This window comes from Fonsecaea pedrosoi (assembly GCF_000835455.1).
Source record: "Fonsecaea pedrosoi CBS 271.37 unplaced genomic scaffold supercont1.7, whole genome shotgun sequence".
Taxonomy (NCBI): domain Eukaryota; kingdom Fungi; phylum Ascomycota; class Eurotiomycetes; order Chaetothyriales; family Herpotrichiellaceae; genus Fonsecaea; species Fonsecaea pedrosoi.
In genome coordinates this window covers 35,266-53,787 of record NW_013550609.1, presented here as the reverse complement: position 1 = coordinate 53,787, position 18,522 = coordinate 35,266, and the positions used below count along the sequence as shown (strand labels likewise).

The 18,522-nt window shown below is 50.7% G+C and overlaps 7 protein-coding genes across 7 annotated transcripts; 4 read left to right on the top strand and 3 right to left on the bottom strand.

Annotated features, from left to right (window-relative positions):
- Window positions 1-127: 127 nt before the first annotated feature.
- Z517_10088 (uncharacterized protein) lies at window positions 128-1,804 on the top strand (the record flags this gene model as incomplete). Its single annotated transcript, XM_013423701.1, has 2 exons — window positions 128-499; window positions 554-1,804. The coding sequence occupies 2 exons, from the start codon at window positions 128-130 to the stop codon at window positions 1,802-1,804; spliced, it is 1,623 nt and encodes a 540-aa protein (XP_013279155.1).
- Window positions 1,805-2,446: 642 nt separating this feature from the next.
- Z517_10087 (uncharacterized protein) lies at window positions 2,447-4,428 on the top strand (the record flags this gene model as incomplete). The annotated part of the gene is made up of 7 exons (XM_013423700.1): window positions 2,447-2,542; window positions 2,635-2,711; window positions 2,762-2,986; window positions 3,042-3,574; window positions 3,635-4,085; window positions 4,154-4,227; window positions 4,280-4,428. The coding sequence occupies 7 exons, from the start codon at window positions 2,447-2,449 to the stop codon at window positions 4,426-4,428; spliced, it is 1,605 nt and encodes a 534-aa protein (XP_013279154.1).
- Window positions 4,429-4,943: 515 nt separating this feature from the next.
- Window positions 4,944-6,911, top strand: Z517_10086 (uncharacterized protein; the record flags this gene model as incomplete). Its single annotated transcript, XM_013423699.1, has 6 exons — window positions 4,944-5,218; window positions 5,267-5,359; window positions 5,407-5,614; window positions 5,664-6,657; window positions 6,708-6,772; window positions 6,825-6,911. 6 exons carry the CDS (start codon window positions 4,944-4,946, stop codon window positions 6,909-6,911), a joined length of 1,722 nt encoding a protein of 573 aa, XP_013279153.1.
- A 727-nt stretch (window positions 6,912-7,638) lies between these two features.
- On the bottom strand, window positions 7,639-10,112 carry Z517_10085 (uncharacterized protein; the record flags this gene model as incomplete). The annotated part of the gene is made up of 6 exons (XM_013423698.1): window positions 7,639-8,233; window positions 8,353-8,469; window positions 8,523-8,681; window positions 8,744-8,873; window positions 8,927-9,635; window positions 9,933-10,112. The coding sequence occupies 6 exons, from the start codon at window positions 10,110-10,112 to the stop codon at window positions 7,639-7,641; spliced, it is 1,890 nt and encodes a 629-aa protein (XP_013279152.1).
- A 1,524-nt stretch (window positions 10,113-11,636) lies between these two features.
- On the bottom strand, window positions 11,637-12,625 carry Z517_10084 (uncharacterized protein; the record flags this gene model as incomplete). The annotated part of the gene is made up of 2 exons (XM_013423697.1): window positions 11,637-11,895; window positions 11,997-12,625. 2 exons carry the CDS (start codon window positions 12,623-12,625, stop codon window positions 11,637-11,639), a joined length of 888 nt encoding a protein of 295 aa, XP_013279151.1.
- A 1,292-nt stretch (window positions 12,626-13,917) lies between these two features.
- On the top strand, window positions 13,918-15,783 carry Z517_10083 (uncharacterized protein; the record flags this gene model as incomplete). Its single annotated transcript, XM_013423696.1, has 6 exons — window positions 13,918-14,143; window positions 14,202-14,398; window positions 14,463-14,587; window positions 14,641-14,949; window positions 15,007-15,565; window positions 15,664-15,783. The coding sequence occupies 6 exons, from the start codon at window positions 13,918-13,920 to the stop codon at window positions 15,781-15,783; spliced, it is 1,536 nt and encodes a 511-aa protein (XP_013279150.1).
- Window positions 15,784-16,547: 764 nt separating this feature from the next.
- Window positions 16,548-18,468, bottom strand: Z517_10082 (uncharacterized protein; the record flags this gene model as incomplete). Its single annotated transcript, XM_013423695.1, has 8 exons — window positions 16,548-16,688; window positions 16,747-17,018; window positions 17,069-17,285; window positions 17,342-17,595; window positions 17,689-17,771; window positions 17,834-18,190; window positions 18,270-18,323; window positions 18,380-18,468. 8 exons carry the CDS (start codon window positions 18,466-18,468, stop codon window positions 16,548-16,550), a joined length of 1,467 nt encoding a protein of 488 aa, XP_013279149.1.
- Window positions 18,469-18,522: the final 54 nt, after the last annotated feature.

The window sequence follows — 18,522 nt, the reverse complement described above, 5'->3', positions numbered from 1 at the left end:
CCATAGCACTCCAAGCACTTCTCGATACGAGCTGAGTCCTACCACCACCACTTCATCAGTCTTCTTAGCATTGCTCCGTCAATGAGCTCTGCAGGTAAGATTGATCCTTGACACAGTATAGAGCGACATGGGCCCCCTTGGCATCTCCTTCCCAACTTTCAGCGACCTGTCTGTCGGTCAAGCTGCCCACTACATTGCAGTTTTGACGCTCTTCGTCCCGTTGTTATACCTGGTCACCAACGAATTGATCCGCTACTCTGTGAGACTCCCCGGTATACCTGGACCAGTCGGTCTGCCGCTTGTAGGAAATCTGTGGTCCATTCGGAAGAATGCTGCAGAGCAGTATCGGATCTGGTCCAAGAGATACGGATCCGTATATCAAGTGTCACTTGGAAATGTGCCTATAATTGTTGTCAACTCTGCGGAATCAGCAAGAGGCCTCTTTGGTCAACACACTTCCGCGTTGAGCTCAAGACCAGAGTTTTATACTTTTCACAAAGTACGTACGCGAGGCACGTCGTCTTGGATGAGCCGAGAGCTGATATAGGAAAAGGTCCTCACGGGCGCAGCAACCACTGTTGGTACCACTCCATACAGTGACAGCCTGAAAAGACGACGGAAAGTGACAGCGGCAGCACTTAATCGCCCTTCTGCCCAAAGATACATCGCTCACCTCGACCTCGAAACGAGGGAGTTCTGCAAAGACTTACTTGTCGAGGGTCACTGGGGCAAGAAGGCATTTGATTGTTATCCAAGTGCACAACGTCTCAGCTTGAGTCTAGCATTAACTACCAACTGGGGTATTCGGATGGAATCTCGCGATGACAGGCTGTTCAACGAGGTAATTGAAGTGGAGGACCAGGTAAGCCGTTTTAGGAGCGTTACTGGGAACTTACAAGATTATATTCCGCTCCTGAGGCTCAAACCGTTCAATCAAACCGTGATGAAAGCTAAAGCTACACGCCATCGACAAGATGCCTACCTCGATCAGCTGAATCGAGGTCTTCTCGACCGTATGGAAAAGGGGATTCAGAGCCCCTGCATTCAAGAAACGATCATTAATGACCCGGATATCCGACTCAACGAAGAAGAAGTCACCAGCATAAACCTGACTATGATATCTGGCGGTCTCGACACGGTCACTACAGCCGTTGCTTGGCTTATAGCGGTTTTGGCTAAACGCCCTGATATTCAAGAAGCTGCTTATGAAGCCATTCAAGAGCTGCATGGTGCTGAAAGTCCCCTTTGCGACGCCAATGATGACCAAAAGATCCCTTATATTGTGGCGCTGGTGAAGGAAGGGCTGAGGATGTATACCGTCCTCAGACTCAATTTGCCACGGACTTCTATCAAAGATATCACTTACGATGGCATGAACTTTCCTAAGGGAACAACCTTCTTTTTAAATGCTCATGCCTGCAATATGGGTAGGACATCTTTTCCTTTCCATCTCATGCCCCCGGCTGACAGAATCGCTGAAGATCCCAAATTATGGCACGATCCTGAGGTCTTCCGACCAAGTCGCTGGCTAGAACAACCAGATGCACCTCTGTTCACATATGGTGTTGGCTATCGTATGTGTGCTGGGTTCTTGCTCGCCAACCGTGAGCTCTATCTCATTGTTATGCGACTTATTTGCTGCTTCAAAATTGGGCTTGAAGGTGATGTGGACCTTGACCCGGTTCGTGGTACCGCCGATCCATCCAAGCTGGTCGCACAGCCTCATCGTTTCCGCGCAACGTTTGTTCCAAGGGATGCGGTACTACTCCGAAAGGTGCTAGGGAAGACTTCCTCGATTCAATGAGGAAAGAGACATGTCTGAATCAATAACTTTGGGGGAGAGGATAGATAGAGCAGTGAGGTTCTGCTGCTGGATTGCTGCCAGATGGTATATTCATTTGAAGAGACGGTCTTGCCACCGACTCCCATCCATGTCATTCTCGATTCAGGCCTAGAGTCCGGGCCGACATGACCCCAGAACGGCTGCAGTCGATATCCACCCTGGGGGAAATAGTTTTGATTCGCACCAACCAAACACAAATCCGCGTCTTTTGAAAATGTCGGAAAAGGCATTGCTTTTCCAGCCGCACGTCAATCAGCAAATCCCGAAATCCAGAGTTGGATTACGACCAGGATGATACCCGATCAGCAGCATCCCGGATTCCCTGTGGTATGATCTTACGACCGGGGATGAACGGAGAACAACCCCGGCGGGTGTTATGGTTGTTGTCTGCTACTACCTACCGTGTGAGGGTATAATGCATTGCCGACGGAATCCCTCTGCAGGTCTCATGCATTCCATCGGTCCCCCCACAGGTTTGAATCGTTCTAGACTTGGAATATATTGACATTGGTTCCCAGTGTCCAATTCCCGCTCCGGGTCACTTCTTGTGTTTTGCAGGAGCTCATCCGTCAACCTCTTTGCATTTGCGAGACCACCGACAGCATGGCTTCTATCCTTAAAAAGATCATTCGCAATGACGCTATGAAGGAAGATCCCGTCGAGATCTATGGATGGAGATCTTTCGTGCTGACCTTGACAGTATGTGCCATTTATCAAATTCGAGTCCCAAGGCTGCATTCTCTTACAATCCACATTCTGAAGTGCGCAGGCACTGACTTCATTCTTCGCAGGCATGTATGTCCGGCATGCTCTTTGGTATGGACACGGGTATCATTGGCGGTGTCATCGTTCTCCCTGCTTTTACCAAGTCAGTTGGCTCAATCCTCCGTGGGCACAAAGCAATTGACAAGGCCGTAGGAAGTATCATTTTGATGGCCTCAGCAAAAACGATGCCGCAACCCTCTCGGCCAACATTGTCTCGTTCCTCCAGCTCGGGTGCATATTCGGCGCTTTACTTGCATACCCTTTCGCCGACCGATATGGACGACGTGCTTCCCTGATGGGTTCTGCCTTCATCGGCCTGGTGGGAATTGTCATGCAATTTGCCGCCTCGGGTTACCTAGGGTGCATGTATACAGCTCGGTACGTCTCACACCAACGACACTCGGATAGATATCATCATCTGACCACCCTGTAGGCTTATTGCTGGCCTCGGAGCAGGAGCATGCTCAATGATTGCTCCTCTTTATGTCTCCGAGAACGCTCCTCGGGCTCTCCGGGGTGCGCTTACTGGAACCTTTCAGTTCTTCAACACTTTCGGTGTGATGCTTGCATTTTGGATCGACTATGGTGCCGAACTCCACCTTACCGGCTCCAGCTCCTACATCGTTCCTCTAGCAACACAAGGAATACCGGCAATCCTTTTGATCGTTGGCATGTTCTTCATGAATGAATCCCCTCGCCATCTCGCCAAGCAGGACGAATGGGAAAAGGCCAAAAAGGTCCTATCTTTGGTTCGGAATCTTCCCGAGGACCATCCCTATTTGCAGAGCGAGTTTCAAGACATTGCCATCCAACTTGAGCGCGAACGCTTATTGATCAACGGCGCAGGCTGGCGAGCTCTACAACGTGAGATGTGGACGATACCAGGCAACCGGAAACGAGCCTTGATCAGCTTTGTCCTCATGATGTTCCAGAATTTGACCGGTTCCAATGCGATCAATTATTACGGTGAGGCCCATGGGCTTATGGCTGGTTGGTCGTGTTAAGATCTGACTGGTTGTTTTCTAGCACCCACAATCTTCAAGAACATAGGGATCACAGGGACTTCAGTGAGCCTTCTGGCGACCGGCATTTACGGAATTGTGAAGATGTGCTCGTGTGCGACCTATCTGATATTCTTTGCCGATTCGCTGGGGCGACGACGATCTCTCCTTTGGACTGCCATTGCCATTGCCTGCGACATGATGTACATTGGGCTCTACGTTCGCATCTCGCCGCCCAAACCTGGTGTGCCGATCTCGGGTGCAGGATACTTTGCCCTTGTCTGCATCTACTTGTTTGCAGTCTTCTTCCAAATGGGATGGGGGGCGACACCCTGGATATATGTGTCAGAAATTCCCAGTGCACGACTGCGCTCTATGAACGTGTCCATCGCTGCATCCTCCCAGTGGCTCTGGAACTTTGTCATTGCAAGAGCCGTGCCAAATATGTTGGTGAACATGGGTAGTAATGGATATGGGTGAGTCCATTGTCAAAGCATCGAAGGAAGCCCACCAATATTACCCGGTCGCTGACGTGTGGATGCAGAACCTACATATTCTTCAGCGTCTGCTGCCTCTGTTCATTTGTGTTTGTGTGGTTCTTTGTTCCAGACACTAAAGGTGCGTACACGGGAGAAGTAGAAAAGACTCTACCCATCTAACCCATTGATAGGGATGTCTCTGGAACAGATGGATGACTTGTTCGGAGTGACCGAGCTCGTCCATCAGAAGGTTGGAGGTGAGCCGGCCATAACCCATGATGGGGAGACGAAAAGCACCCATGGGGTCGAGACTCTTGTGGAGAATGTTGGCAAGGTGTAATTGAAGCAGACAGAGCAGCCATGCTGCCATGGTAGGAGGAGAAAATGGCGGCAGGATCTGGGATGGTCTCTGGACGACAATCAGTACTCTCTGCTAAGCACTCCTATGAAAAGTTCTTATCGTGCCTAATTCAGGTTGAACTTGACAAGCTCCCCAACCGTGTATATACCTAGGTGGATTTGTGCCTTCCTAGAATCCGTGCATTCAGAGTAACTGATTCATTCAGCGCTACCACATCTTCACCTCCACCGGGCCCCACTAGCAAAGCCTGGAAAGTACTCCGCCAAAAGCGTTTGGGGAAGTGGAGTGAGATCTGAAGGAGCAGCAATGCCCTGTCTCCAATAGGCGAATGTGGGGTTGAAGATCTCAGGGAGTGACTTGGAGGGCCCCATTTGGAGCAAGTATACCCCTGCAGTCAATCAGTGGTAGATATTCAAAAGGCAACGGGAGATGACTTTGCGATGCGGCACAGAGGTCGAACATCATCGTGTACTGACTTCTACCGTGAATCAGCCATGGGTTCGGGAGACGCCAAATTTCCAATCCGATACAACGATCCGGAATATCAACAAAATCACCGCAACCTCTTTTCGCATACTCTTCTATGCCCCCTCGAGGATGTCCTTCCACCTGGTGTCAATCAGCAACAGTTTGATTGTGCGGTTGCCGAGTTCGGAGAAGCGGTCGGGAAGGACAATGTCTTCAAAGGACAGGCGCTGGAAGAGTATGTAGATCCCTATGAATTGTGGGAGGATGAAGGCAAAAGGAAAATGCCGAGTGCGGCGGTATGGTGAGTGTCGCCATGGGAAAGCGAATGCAGCTCTCACTGAACATTCAGTCCTTGTTCAATCGATGAGCTCCAGGCAGTCTTGAAAGTCGCCAACAAATTTGGTATTCCTGTTTGGACCTTCTCGCGAGGGAAGAATTTGGGGTGAGTGTGTGAACTGAAAGAAGGAGTCCAGAAACTGAGACCCGCAGATATGGAGGACCAGCGCCAAGGCTTAATGGGTCCGTCGCACTCGACCTGCATCGCATGAACAAGATTATTGAGGTCAACGACAAGTTCTCTTATGCGGTGGTCGAGCCGGGAGTTACCTTTACAGACCTGTACCTCTACTGTGTCGAGCACAAGCTGGGAGTCTGGCCAAGTGTTCCTTCACTGGGATGGGGAAGCGTGGTCGGGAACGTAAGCGATGCACTCATATTGACTGGCAGAAATACTCATCGTCTTACAGACCGTGGACCGCGGTACCGGTTTCACACCGACGGCAACACACCATCAGCACATCAGTGGAATGGAGGTCATGCTTGCTGACGGCGACCTTGTGCGGACGGGCCAGTTTGCGATATCCAACTCCCCATCAGCACACCTCTCCAAGTTCAGTTTTGGTCCGTCTATCGAAGGCTTGTTTCTGCAGAGCAATCTGGGAATCGTCACTAAGATGGGGATCTGGCTTCATCCGCAACCACAAGCCTACATGTCCTGCACGTTTGACATGCCTAATTTTGAAGACGTCGAAATCATTGTTGATATATTCGGATCATTACGCAGAGATGGCCTGTTACCTAACACAGTATACGTCTCGAATATTGTGGAATGGTTGGGTATGACGGGAAAACGTGCTGAGTTGTGGCCAGAAGAAGGCCCTATTCCAGACTGGCGCCTCCGGGAACTTCAAAAAGAACTAGGGTTCGGATACTGGAACGTCAAATTTGGCCTGTATGGTGCAAAGGCGGTGGTCCAATCCCACTTTGACGAATTGAAGAGGATAATAGGACAAAAGGTGCCTGGCGCAGAGTACCGTCTTCAAGGTCACCTCTTCTCTGGGGGAGACGACAAGCTTCTAGATGCAAACTCGATCCCGGATCCCCATGGTGGCTTCTTCGTCGGAGTTCCCAGCCTGTGGAGCCTACCAATGGTGAGATACAGATTGCCAAAAGAAAAGGCCGGCATAGGTGCCCATGCGGACTATTCTCCCATCATTCCCTCTGATGGCAAAATGGTGCTTGAGTGGGTGAAAACGGCTCGCAATATCTGTGAAGGCCGAGGGTTCGACCTCTTCTGCGACTTTTTTATGCATGAACGACACCTCATTTTTGTCAACATGATGGTCTTCGATAAGGCAAACCCCAGCCATCGGAAAACCGTGGATGCAATTTTCCGGGACCTGTACAGAGAAGGTCGACAAAGAGGTTTCAGCAAGTATCGGTCCCACATTAACTACATGGGTATGAAAGCATTGCACCATTCCAAGGACCATGTCTGACCAAGCTTCTAGATCTGGTTGCGGACGCGTACGACTTCAACGATCACGCATACCGGAGATTTGTGGAGAGACTGAAGGTTCGTGAACCAGAAGACCACCGCATCTAGTAGTTGCTCACCAGTCTGGTAGGATACGGTAGATCCGAATGGAATCCTGTCACCCGGTAAGCAGGGCATATGGCCAGCGAAATATCGTCATTTCAAAGAAAAGCTATAGAATATGCCCCTCCACCAGGTTGGCGTATTGGACGGGAATTTCATCTATATGCCTATGGACAACGTTGCCCGGACTGGTTCTACTCCGGCTCTGACTCGTCGAATTCTCCCTAGTCGACTAATAGTCACGATCGCCAAAGGTTCCCCGGCATGGCAAGCGAATCCATGGCTGTATGATTGCTAGACTGCGGTTTTCAACAATCATTTCTGGTGTCTCTGCATTGTAGACGCAGTCCCCAGAATTTTGTATCAGTTCGAATCGGAAGTTTCCGTAGACTCTTTTGGCGATGCCGTTATATCCATAAACCGAGTTAGGAACTGGTGCACCTACCAAATATGCATTTAAATAGCAGGGCAAGACGAGCTCTCTTACATGGAAATCAACACTTTGAGGACCCTACCACTCACGTCTTCCAAACTTATGATATCTACTTTACCATACTATTCTTCAGTTACTGACTGCTTATACCTTACGTCTACTGGACCTAGCTTATCTGTTAAAGGAACCGTGACTGAAGGAAGCCTGACCCCGTTAGGCCAGACAGGAAGCAGCTCTGATAGCTAAGTAGTCGTCTTAAACAACCGGCGAAACCTAGAGAGGGATGGAAAATGTATTCCGCGACGGGACACTACCACTTGAGGGCAGTTCCAGCTCGTAAAGGTCGAGTTCCCGAGGCTATTATTAATTTGCTTGGGGCCCTCATTAAGGCAAAGGTACTTAAATGCATCTATAAGAGACCCATCACTTCGGGTGACATGGTCCATGGCATCGACATCTCAAACCCTCCGTGTTCAAACATTGCAGGAAACAGGTCGAGGTCGTGCTCATGAGATATCACAGAACCTGGCTCCGAAGAGAAGATTGGGAGCGATTGACTCAATTGAGACAAGAGACTGTTGTCAGCCTCGTTCCACGTGGTCCGGCTTTGTGAAGGGAGCGAAGGAAAGTTATATCGGCGCATTAGATAGAGCACCTGCTTGGACAGGGTCCGCGCGCAGGCGAAGGAGACTTGCATCTCTTGCACGCTGCGGACACACGAATCGACGAGTTCGAGGCACTCGCCCGCATCGCTCTCCCCTCTGTCCATCCAGTTCGCTATCAAAACCAACACTGCGACGATGATGCCGGAGATTGAGTTACCTATCATGGTCCGCGCACTTCCGTGATGAGTTCTATAGTCTTTGGTGATGGCTGCGACCCGTAGGGCGTGACTGATGCAGGTCGAGCGGGCAGTAACCGTCTCCGGGGAAATATCTGGGATCGCTGCCCCGAAACGAGCTTCTGAGAGCCTTTCCAGCATGCAGGCACTGTGATAATGGAGACTTGGCTCCCAAGTCAGCAGAGTCAGCGACAGATAGTAAAGACGGCCATCTCCATAGCTTCTCAAGGAAGAGAGCACTTGGCCTCGAACAAGATACGCTATTCGTGGAGGATAACCTACTGTAACACGTGAACAGCGGGTGGCGACTCTGGAGCGTAATGAAGGCTCGGATGTAGCGCTGACAGCCACTTGCGCGCGTCTTGTTGCAGGAGCATGTTCGACGGAAGTTTTCGATTTCTGTGTAGACCAAATTAGCAAGCGGCGGAACGCGGAGTCGAAGTTGTGGATACATGGAATCGCATATGCGCTCGAGGAGTTCACTCAGGCCAGCCCAAGCACCAGCAATGATATCGTCCCACTTGTGCTCGCCCGGTGATGCTGCAGGACGACTTTGCGTGACATCGTCGAGGCTTATCAGATGAGGTCGCCCAAGGTATGTCGACCACAACCTGTGATTACGAGGGTCAATATATACGACGTCAAAACCGAGGGCCAAGCCCGGTAAACATACTGATCCAAGGTGAAACAGCCCCAGAATGCAGTTCTACGAACTTCCGAGTCCATCTGGGTGCAGCTGTCCTCTCGCACCTTGGAGAGCTCGTGGTTGAGGCCGAATTCGAAAGCGAGACGGATGGCGCGACCTAAGTCGATTTCTCAATACTGAGTGTCTGAGCATATTTGCGGTCGTGCGTACCTGAGTCCATCCATCCTCTCACGTCCGAACCCGAGTAAGAAACACAAATTACGCTCAACAGGCCCAGAGCCTGCACAGTGGTCACGCTTGCATCATTCTGTAGCTCCTCTTCCACCAGAGTGGTGGCTTTCCGGAACAGATAAGGCTCTTCACAACGGTAGCTGTGTGTCTCAACCTCGGCCGGCACCACCAGAGCCCTGATCTCCGGGTAATCTGACACCCTGGCGGCCGAGGCCAATATGGCGTAGAGCAAAGCCTTGCTGTAGTACCGGCAACGACCGGCTTCCATGTCGCTCAAAAAGGCTTGTCGGTTAACCAATTGGATGACTCCATGCTGGTACTTCCAATAATGGTCGAGGAGGTGATTCTGGAGCTTACATGGCAGCTCGCGGGCATTGTTTTGCGGCACCCCTCCCAGCGTCTCGCTACATGAAAACCAAGAAGATATACTCTCGGCGGTGTGGAGGCTGGAAGAGGGCCCGTAGAAATGCAGCCGACCTGCTCGGTCTGTACTGATCCGTGGCTCAGCCCGACAAAGCCTGCCAATTAGATTGGTAGAAGACCTCCTGGACTGGATGCCTCCTCGAGAAGAGTTGAGGGATTCATGGCGCGTGGAGTCCGACAACTGGGATGATACATCGGTGGGCTCGCCTGCTGGTTCGCTGCTGGGAGGGACGTCCAAGCCGTGCTTGCGCAGCTCCGCTTCCAGCTGCAGGACGCGGCGTTCCAGCTTCGTGGTGTAATTCCGGGTTGAATTGCTACATGTCGGGCTCTTTGCTTAGCGAAAGCGGTCCGTCAAGCCAAAGGAAAGCTCTGACGGTGGGAAGGGGCGCCGGGTCAAGGCACAACATACAATTTCCTTCCATCCTCCTCCGGCACGGAACAGGACAACCCCAGTTTCACGCAACGGGTACAAGGGCTTCGGCTGTCTCTTTGACACTACTCGTAACCCCATTCCAGATATTTAGTCCAGGACAATGGAGACAATGCGAGACTGGTGCCCTACCTTGACCTTCTTCTGCCTGCAGGCGTTGCAGGCCAGGAACATATCTTGATCGGAGGTTGGGCGCCTCCTTTTGCGTCGTGCCGTCTCGAAGGCCTCTTTGGTCGGGCCATTGAAGATGCCATCGTCGGCGAGGAGCGAGGCGGGCAAATTGAAATTGAAGTCGGACCAGACTCTATCCATGCTTCGGGTAAGCAAGGAAGTTGGGGAAGCTGTTCGTGGCAGATTCTCACTCAGCAAAGGACGACTCATGAACGATGCGAGCAAAGACGACAGACAGAACAAAGAAGGAGTTAGGTCACTGGCCCGACGATCACATCGCGTACGAATTTCGGGGGCTCGAGAAGGGCGGGGAAACTCCCCGCACCCCGCGTTAAGTTGTGCGCACCGATTTCTCGACCGGAGTCGCGATTCGTGGAGCCTCGAAGCGAGTCGATGACATTTTCTCAGTCCAAAGTACCGGGGACCCCGGACCGAGCGCCGCTTCGGAGGTGCAATTCTCCATTTGGCCACACAAACAAGGGCATTCTATGTCAGTGGTCAGTGACCATGGGCTTATCGACGAATCAGCTGTGGCTCAATTTGGCCGTGACTCCGGTGACCGTCGTCTCGACTTGAAATTCTCCCCGACTTGTTTGCCGATGCCCTTTGGCACCATGGTCGATCGTGCTGACTTTGCCTGGTCATCTAATGAAGTTTTCACTCCCCAGCAAGATCCAACTAAGGAAACAGGATTGCCTCGAACACTCCCCTTGGAAGTCAAGGGCTCAAATTTGTGGCGTTCAAGTGGGTTCTTCCATCTTTAAACGAGCTTGCAGAAACAGCCACACTCGTGGAGGAAGGAGCCTTTTCCGAGAGTCGGGATAGAAACGAGCAAGCCATTAATTGCGGAGATGTCTTCCCCGAGAGTCAATATCTGGAGCACGCACATCAATGGATCTGCGAGCCCTGGACCGAAGTGAAACTCTGGATAACTAAGGAGGGAATCAGTGGGGCAAGCTATTCCAGACAAGGTAAATACTCATAGGCAATGGCTGGCTGACGACACCTTTTGACCCGGACGTCGATGACCCAGTATAACTTTACCTTAGATAACGCCTGAGAACGCCCGTTCACTGCAAGCTTGCAGAGACATCTACACGGGGAATAATCGCCGAACAGTCTCTGGGAGAAGGAGATGAACTACCGACACGGCTGAGGTTCTCTGAGTTGCTCTGTCTCCTTTGGCGCTCTATTAGGAGAGCATGTAGAGAAATAGGGAAACGGCAACAGAGCACACGAATTGTATTGTCTCGATAATTGCGTTCCCTTTATAGTTCATGAGGACTTGCTTTTGACCTTGCAGTTCACTTGGTCAGTCTTACCAGCACGTCATGAGTAATGTCGCTCAGCGAATGGTTTCAAGTGGTTACGCTTTTGATTTGATGTTATAGCAGAGGCTTGAAGACAAGCGGTTAGAGTGTTTATTGGAAATTGGTTATATTCCTACCCAAAGGGTAAATCGAGCGCCTTAATTCTACGAAGGCTTTTTCCTTCCGTTAATTTGTACAGAAAGTATGTAGCGAGGAAAAACAGAGATGTCGGGAAGAACAGGAGCGGAGTAGATATACCTAAGCGAATATTGCCAAATTACTCTGCCGCGCCGAGCGGGCTTAAGAGAACCATATAATTCAAAATAGTAATTACCCAGCTATCTAATAGAAAAATCTATAGAGCGTTTAGGTGATCTGACTTTATAGCATCGGCTCTCAAAAGGACTTTACTAGGAAGCTGCGTGACGGAGGGACCGAAGACCAGACCAATAGCGACAAGACGACCAGGATTTCCAGCCGCAATGGGATAGCACGGGAGCGGCGACCAGCGTGATTTCATCGGCCAAGAAGAGATTCGCCAGCCCCAGTGCAGTCCCCTGAGACCGGAGGTGGTTTGGCCAAATTTCAGACACGTAGACGAATTGCGTAGCATCCTGTCATCTCCGGTCAGCACCTTGTTCACGACTACGTTCGTAGGGGCGAGGGCGGCATCAAGGTCAGTCTTCCAACGCAACAGGACCAAAAGGTGATGAACAGCCACACAAAGAATACACAGGCGTGCAGGCCGGCTTTGTTGTTTGTGCCAAGGTAAGTTGCTGTGAGTGCCGCCTCGAAGATCAGACTGGTGAGACAGCCCATGGTACCAATCAGCAATTGCCGCCGGCGCCCAAAGCGATCGACAATGAATACGGTGATGGTATTGCCGACGATGGCATACGTGGTCCAGCACGCGTTGAGGAAATGCGGTATCTTGCCACTCAGTCCAAGCGAGCCATATATCAGCACGCCGTAACTGACCAAGACGTAGACAACCTGCATTTGATCGAAGAATATGAGCAACATGGAGACCAGGGAGCGATATCGATTGGCCTTGGTACGTAGAATTTCGAAGCTTCGGTTCAAAGAGACTTGTTTGTTAGCCTTGTGCTGCTTCACCAAGAGGTGGCACGCCTCCTTGGCTTTGATGTGGTCAGGGTCGCCCGCCTGAGCGTGGATACGCTTCAGAACGTTCAATGATGTCTCGTCTTGGTCGTGACTCAGTAGCCAACGTGGTGATTCGGGGATGAAATTAATGCCGGCAAAGGTATAACCGCAAGCCCACATGGCACCGCGATTCTCGACCGCGGCGAATTCCCCCTGGTGCATGGGCGTGATGATGGCCATGAAGCCACAACGCGGCTGATGGCAAACATGGAGATGGCAACGGAGCCAGCATTCAAGGCGCCACCAATGATGATGAAAACACACCCGATCATCATGGTAGGTTTGCGGCCATTCTTGTTGGCGGTCCAGGCACTGAGGATGCATCCCGAAAAAACACAGCCACTGTTCGCACCTTCCAGTCTTCCGAGGATTTTCATGGTATGTGCATGGCCAGGCTCCCCCTATGGCGGCCAAACTGAGGTACACATAGACTGTATTTGTTCAAACTACGATCATATGGAATGTCTGCTATGTGGTTGGCTAGACGTTAAACTAATGATGGAAAATCCATACGTGGTCAACGGCGTACCAAGCGCCACAAAAACCACGAGCAGAATATTGAAGAGGTTAAACTTCATCTTGACGTCGAATTCCGGTGCTTGCTGATTTCAAAGCAATCAAAGCAGTATGTTGTGACATGGAATCATAGAAAGTGAATGTGATGCAGGCTGTATGATCATAGTCGGGGGATTTGGGTGCCTGTATTTATTTGTCTTCTCTCTCTCTCTCCCCACTGAAACCCTAAATCTTGTCGAAAGAGCGGGGGATACCGGAACCTGGGACATTGAATTTAATAGGCTCATATCGATTCACTGTGCTGCCCGTGCCGAAAAGGGGAACGTGGACCCCGGAGTTGCTATTCTCCAGGCCCCGCTCGGGAAGATCCACTAGGGTGCTGGCTTGCATCCTCATCGGGCGGGGCCTATGAACGTTGCCAGACTCATCAACAACGACGCGACTCAGCTCAGTGAAAGCCCGACTTCTGGAGAACAGAGTCCGCATCTTCGTCGATCAGAGTATCTGGTTCGAAGTCAAAGCAAATCTCTCTCAGTAGATTTACTTCTGGTGATGACAATGGGGCGGTGACGCCATGTCACAAGGTTCGTAAGATTCGACAAATCGAAGAGCTGGGATTGGCATTGTAACCCGTAAAGGACAACAAGCCTTGATCGTGCCTCGGATGTAGCCTCTTCTTGGCGTAACTATTACGAGGTTGCTGGTGCTACTCTCAACGACATGCGTCTCCTTCGAGAGGTGGTCAATTGGCCGGAGTTGCAAAGCACCGACGACTGACGGAGATTGAGCGCCGAAATGTATGGACCTGGGAGCATAGATAGGCAGGCGTCTATATCAAAGGCGGCACTTATAGCACGAGAGTCTGTTATCCTCCAGCTTCAACCGAACAACACTGATCCTAATTTACAAGAGTACAGCCTTTGGTTGATTTATCTCCAGCGCTGAAAGGTGCGACCATGCTCGCGCACAGCTTTCCCATGTCCTTTGTGGATGCTGTTCCAATCATTGGGGTGACAGCGGCAATTATCTTGTGCTATCGGCTCATCTACAACCTCTTCTTCCACCCGCTGGCCAAGTACCATGGTCCTTGGTATGCCGGTGCATCTTCTCTTCCGATCGCCATCATATCCGTCCTGAAAGTTGAGCCACAATGGCTTATGGACGTAGTGAAGAGATACGGCAGTACGTCTGACCATTTTCACTGGCACGAGATGTATGCTGACCGACTACGTCAATTTAGCCAAGGAGCCGATCCGCATCTCTCCGTCAGTGTTATTGTTTCCACAACCTTCTGCTCTCAAAGATATCTACTGGGATCCCAAATGTAACCGCAAGATGTCCCTGTACGGAACGGGTGCAATGGGACCTCCTCATCTGTTTACCACCCTTGATGGCGAAGAACACAAGAATTTGAGAAAGGCTCTCGGTGGGCAGCAAGTATGTTTTCATCTAACTCCACATCTTCGACACTGGATGACTGACTGAATGCCTCGTTGACTAGTGGACGATCGGGTTCCTCAAAAATAAATGGGAGCCTCGCCTCGACGATCTGGTCTCTCTATTCATCAGCAAGATGTCGGAAAAGGCTCAAGCTAAAGAGAAAGTCTTAATGTCTGAAAGAGTGGCGTAAGTGACGTACGTGGATGTCATTTGAAGAGAGATGGCTGAATTTCAACAAGTGAATTTGCAGCCGATGTCATGACTATGCTTTCTTTCAGCGAGCCCTGGGGGTTTGTCAAGAACAGTCGTGACGAACGAGGCATCCTCAGCAGCTGGCGCCGAGGACTTCCTCTGTTTGGGTTCGCCGGACGCTCGACTACCTTTCGAAAGATCCTGTCTATTCCCGGTGTAGGTGAACGCTTCCTTCCCAAGGAGACTGACGAAAATGGGTTCGGGTACTTGATGAACTGGGCCGACAAGCAAGTCAGTCATCGTGAGAAGGAGGTAGAAGATGGATTGGTGATGAAGCAACCAGATTACCTTCAATAGTGAGTCCAGGCGATATCGGGAATGCCGGAGCCCGAGTGCTGATCATCACATAATAGCTGTCTCGATGCCCGCCGGGATGGAAAGCCCCTCACCGCCGTAGAGAAACGCGCTCATGTCACACTACTCATTCAAGCCGGGGCTGATACCACAGGGACCGCTCTCGGGGCCACTCTACGATTTATGACTCTGAATCCCGAGACAAAGCAACGTGCTTGGGAGGAAATTCTTGTCGCAGAGAAGGAAGGCAAGCTCTCCACTCCGATCCAATATGAAGAGACGCGGGAGTATCTTCCCTACTTCTGCGCCTGCATCAAAGAAGCGATCAGACTGTGTCCTCCTGCCGACAATCTCTTCGGCCGTGTGGTAGGAGAAGGCGGCAAGGTGATCGAAGGCCAATTCCTTCCTCCTGGCACGGAGATTACTAGCAACGCATACGTCGTTCAGAGAGATCCCGACCTCTATCCTGATCCAGAGGCTTTCCGTCCTGAGAGATGGCTGGAAAGCAAGGAAAAGGCAGCAGAACTCGAGCTTCACCAATTCGTGTTCGGCATTGGCCCTCGAATTTGTCTAGGAAAGGACGTGGCCATTATTGAGCTACATAAGCTCCTCCCCGAGGTATGTTACATCTGTGCTTTTCTTCTCTGCAGCATGAGGACAAAACGAAACCCTGTCATGGAAGATAATTGTACCCCATTTGACCCCAGTCTCTTTAGATCATTCGGCGGTTCGACCTGGAGCTTGTGACAGCCGGAAAATATGTCGTAGCTGGAGGTGTTGCGTACTTCGAAAACTTCAACGTGAAACTCATCTCAAGGGAGGATGCTTTGCAATAAATTCTATAGTTCAGAGATACACTGAAATTGTATATGGTATTGCCCTCCCCTGACACGATTTGGTCGATTTTGGTGACTTCTTTCGGAGCCACCTCGCTCAAGGTACCCCATGAGAGTCCTCTGAAGAGGAGGGGCGAACAGGAATTGACAACAAGTAGACAAGATGTCATTTGGAGCCATCTCCCATTTCTGATCTTGATTATGCTTCCTCCTGCCTATTTGGGACATTGTATGGTCAGGAATCTGATTGCAATGCTGAGCCATTCCCTGACAACATTTTGGAGAAACATACCCTACCCTATCAGTAATGCCATAGACGGTTCACGGTAAATCATTTAAAGCGTCTAGTTAGGTAGCGGACTGGAGACGTACCTCAACCGTAAATCGTTTAATATTCCTACCGATCTCGCCGGGTAACTACTCGAGGGCTTGCTAGGCTTAGTGACACGAGGCGGTTACCGCCTCTAGTGCGAGGGTTCATGACGTTATTTTGAAAGCCGTGGTGTCACTCAACCTGGGAAAGGAAACCCGCAAGAACAAAATCTGGCAACTAGAAGACAAGTTTGCCCCCGTTCAAGGGGAAACGGTTATTGTATATAATGAGACCAAGAGGTCAAGAGACCAAGACAAACACGACATGAAAGCGCATATGATATGATTGACCTTTGTTTTTATGATTTCAACCGCAGCAACGATTGAAGATAACTATCTCTTTCTCGCCCAGAGAAAAGCCGGAGGGTGGTCTAGATGTTGTCGCGCATTCATCAGGCTGACGCCCCAGACTTTATCATTTCAGTCGTTTGGATGACTTGTTTTTCCGCTGCTTCGTTGCTAATGCTGGAAAGCTGCACCTGGACCTTCTCCCCAAAGACCGAATTGACCTCTTCTAATGTCAGGCCTCTGGTCTATTGCATCGTCAGTCATGCCGTTCAACGAAGCTCACAAGGGGAAGAAGGCACTTACCTCAGGAAAGTAAAAGAAGACGATGGGGAAGAAAACGAGGTTACATCCGATGAAAACGAAATTAAACTTCCAGCTGATTGCTTCCAAGGCCATTGGCGCGGTCTGAGTGAATATAATGGTGATTGCGTTGGAGCTGAAGAGTCCCATGGCAAACCCGGTCGCCCTATTCTTGGTGGCTAAGGCTTCTGCGGCATATGCATAAGGTGTTCCGGAGATGGACCCAAAGAAGAAGATGAAGATCATGACCATTGCCACCCCTCCCTTACCATAGCCTGTGGAAGGTTAGCAATGTCGAGTATCAAATGACAGAGGGAGAAGTTACCTGAACGACCAGTGGATTCATATTTGGCAGAACAGGCTGCAAATATACCGAGACATATTGACAGGACAATGAAGCTGCCCAGAAAGAGTCTTCTTCGACCAACTCGATCGACCAAGAACAAGCCCAGAAGACAGCCTACGGTCAAGATGATTTGGAAAACACCGGCCATCAGCAACGTTTGTCCAACGGAAAAGCCCAAGTTTGAGTAAAGCACCGACTGGGGGAAAGATCAGCGTCATGTAAGTAACCTTGTTGATAATCGGTCGAGCTTACCTGATATACTTGGATAGTCTGCGCGCCGTTTGTTTGCAGGCAGGTAAGTGCCGCGATCGCGACCAAAGTTCGCTTCAATTCTTTCCTGTTGGTGAGCATATGAACCCAAGAGCTTGTGGCTTTCTCTCTGGCCTCTTCAGCCAGCTGCGCGGATATTTGCAGATACTCCTTCTCCCAGAAGAGCGGGTCTTCGTGGTCATCGTGTAATCTTTTCAGAACCGCCTGGGCTTCCGCATGACGGTCTCGTGAGATGACTTGATTGTGGGTAATAATGCTCTGGTCAGCTTCGATGACCCCATTTTTGTTGCTCGACAATATGCAAGGTACAAACACATGGACACACTTACGCCATCGGGGGGAGAAAGGAATGAAAAAACATCCTATGATGAGAGCTATGGCCGGAAACATCTGAAGAGCTATAGGGAATCGCCTATGCCTCACTATTAGTGAACCATGTTTCCAACGAGGAAGTCTGGGGATCGTGATCCATACCAAGAGAAGGTGGCATTGGATGAGAAGTGACATGCGTATCCGACCCACGACGCCAGGGCTCCGGCTGCGGAAAGGACGAGAAGCTGGAACGCGACCATGGCACCTCGTTCCTTGGGCGGTGCAATTTCAGACTGGTACACGTTGACAGTGGTCAACATGATGCCAGACGACGCTCCTGCGATAACCCGGCCGACAAAGAAGACGGCAATGTCTTGAGCGGCGGTCTGCATGATGGCGCCGACGAGACCTATCACGCCGCCGACCTGTATGGATCTCTTCCTACCCAGCCTCTGGGCAATCATGGTGATGAGGATCAGGCCAAGAACGACGCCGCCAAAGTAACTCGATCCGATCGCCCTGATGATGAGTCGAGACAAAGTCAGCCCAAGCAGCAGAAGAGATGGGAGGAGGGGACAAGCTCAGTGGAACGACATACCCCATTACTGTCGCATTGGGCTTGAAGTAATCTATGAAGCCGGTCTGAGCAAATCTGGGGATCTAGTAAGCCCTTGATTGACATCTTGGGAGGCTTGGTCTACGATTTACGTCGAAGCGATGATGGCTGCATCATAGCCGTAGAGCATGCTACCGGATCCAGCCACCATGGCACAGCCCCAGTTGTATAGGCGACCCATCCTTGCGTCTAATCTGTTGGGAATGGAAATGATCAACGATGCAGACAGAAACGA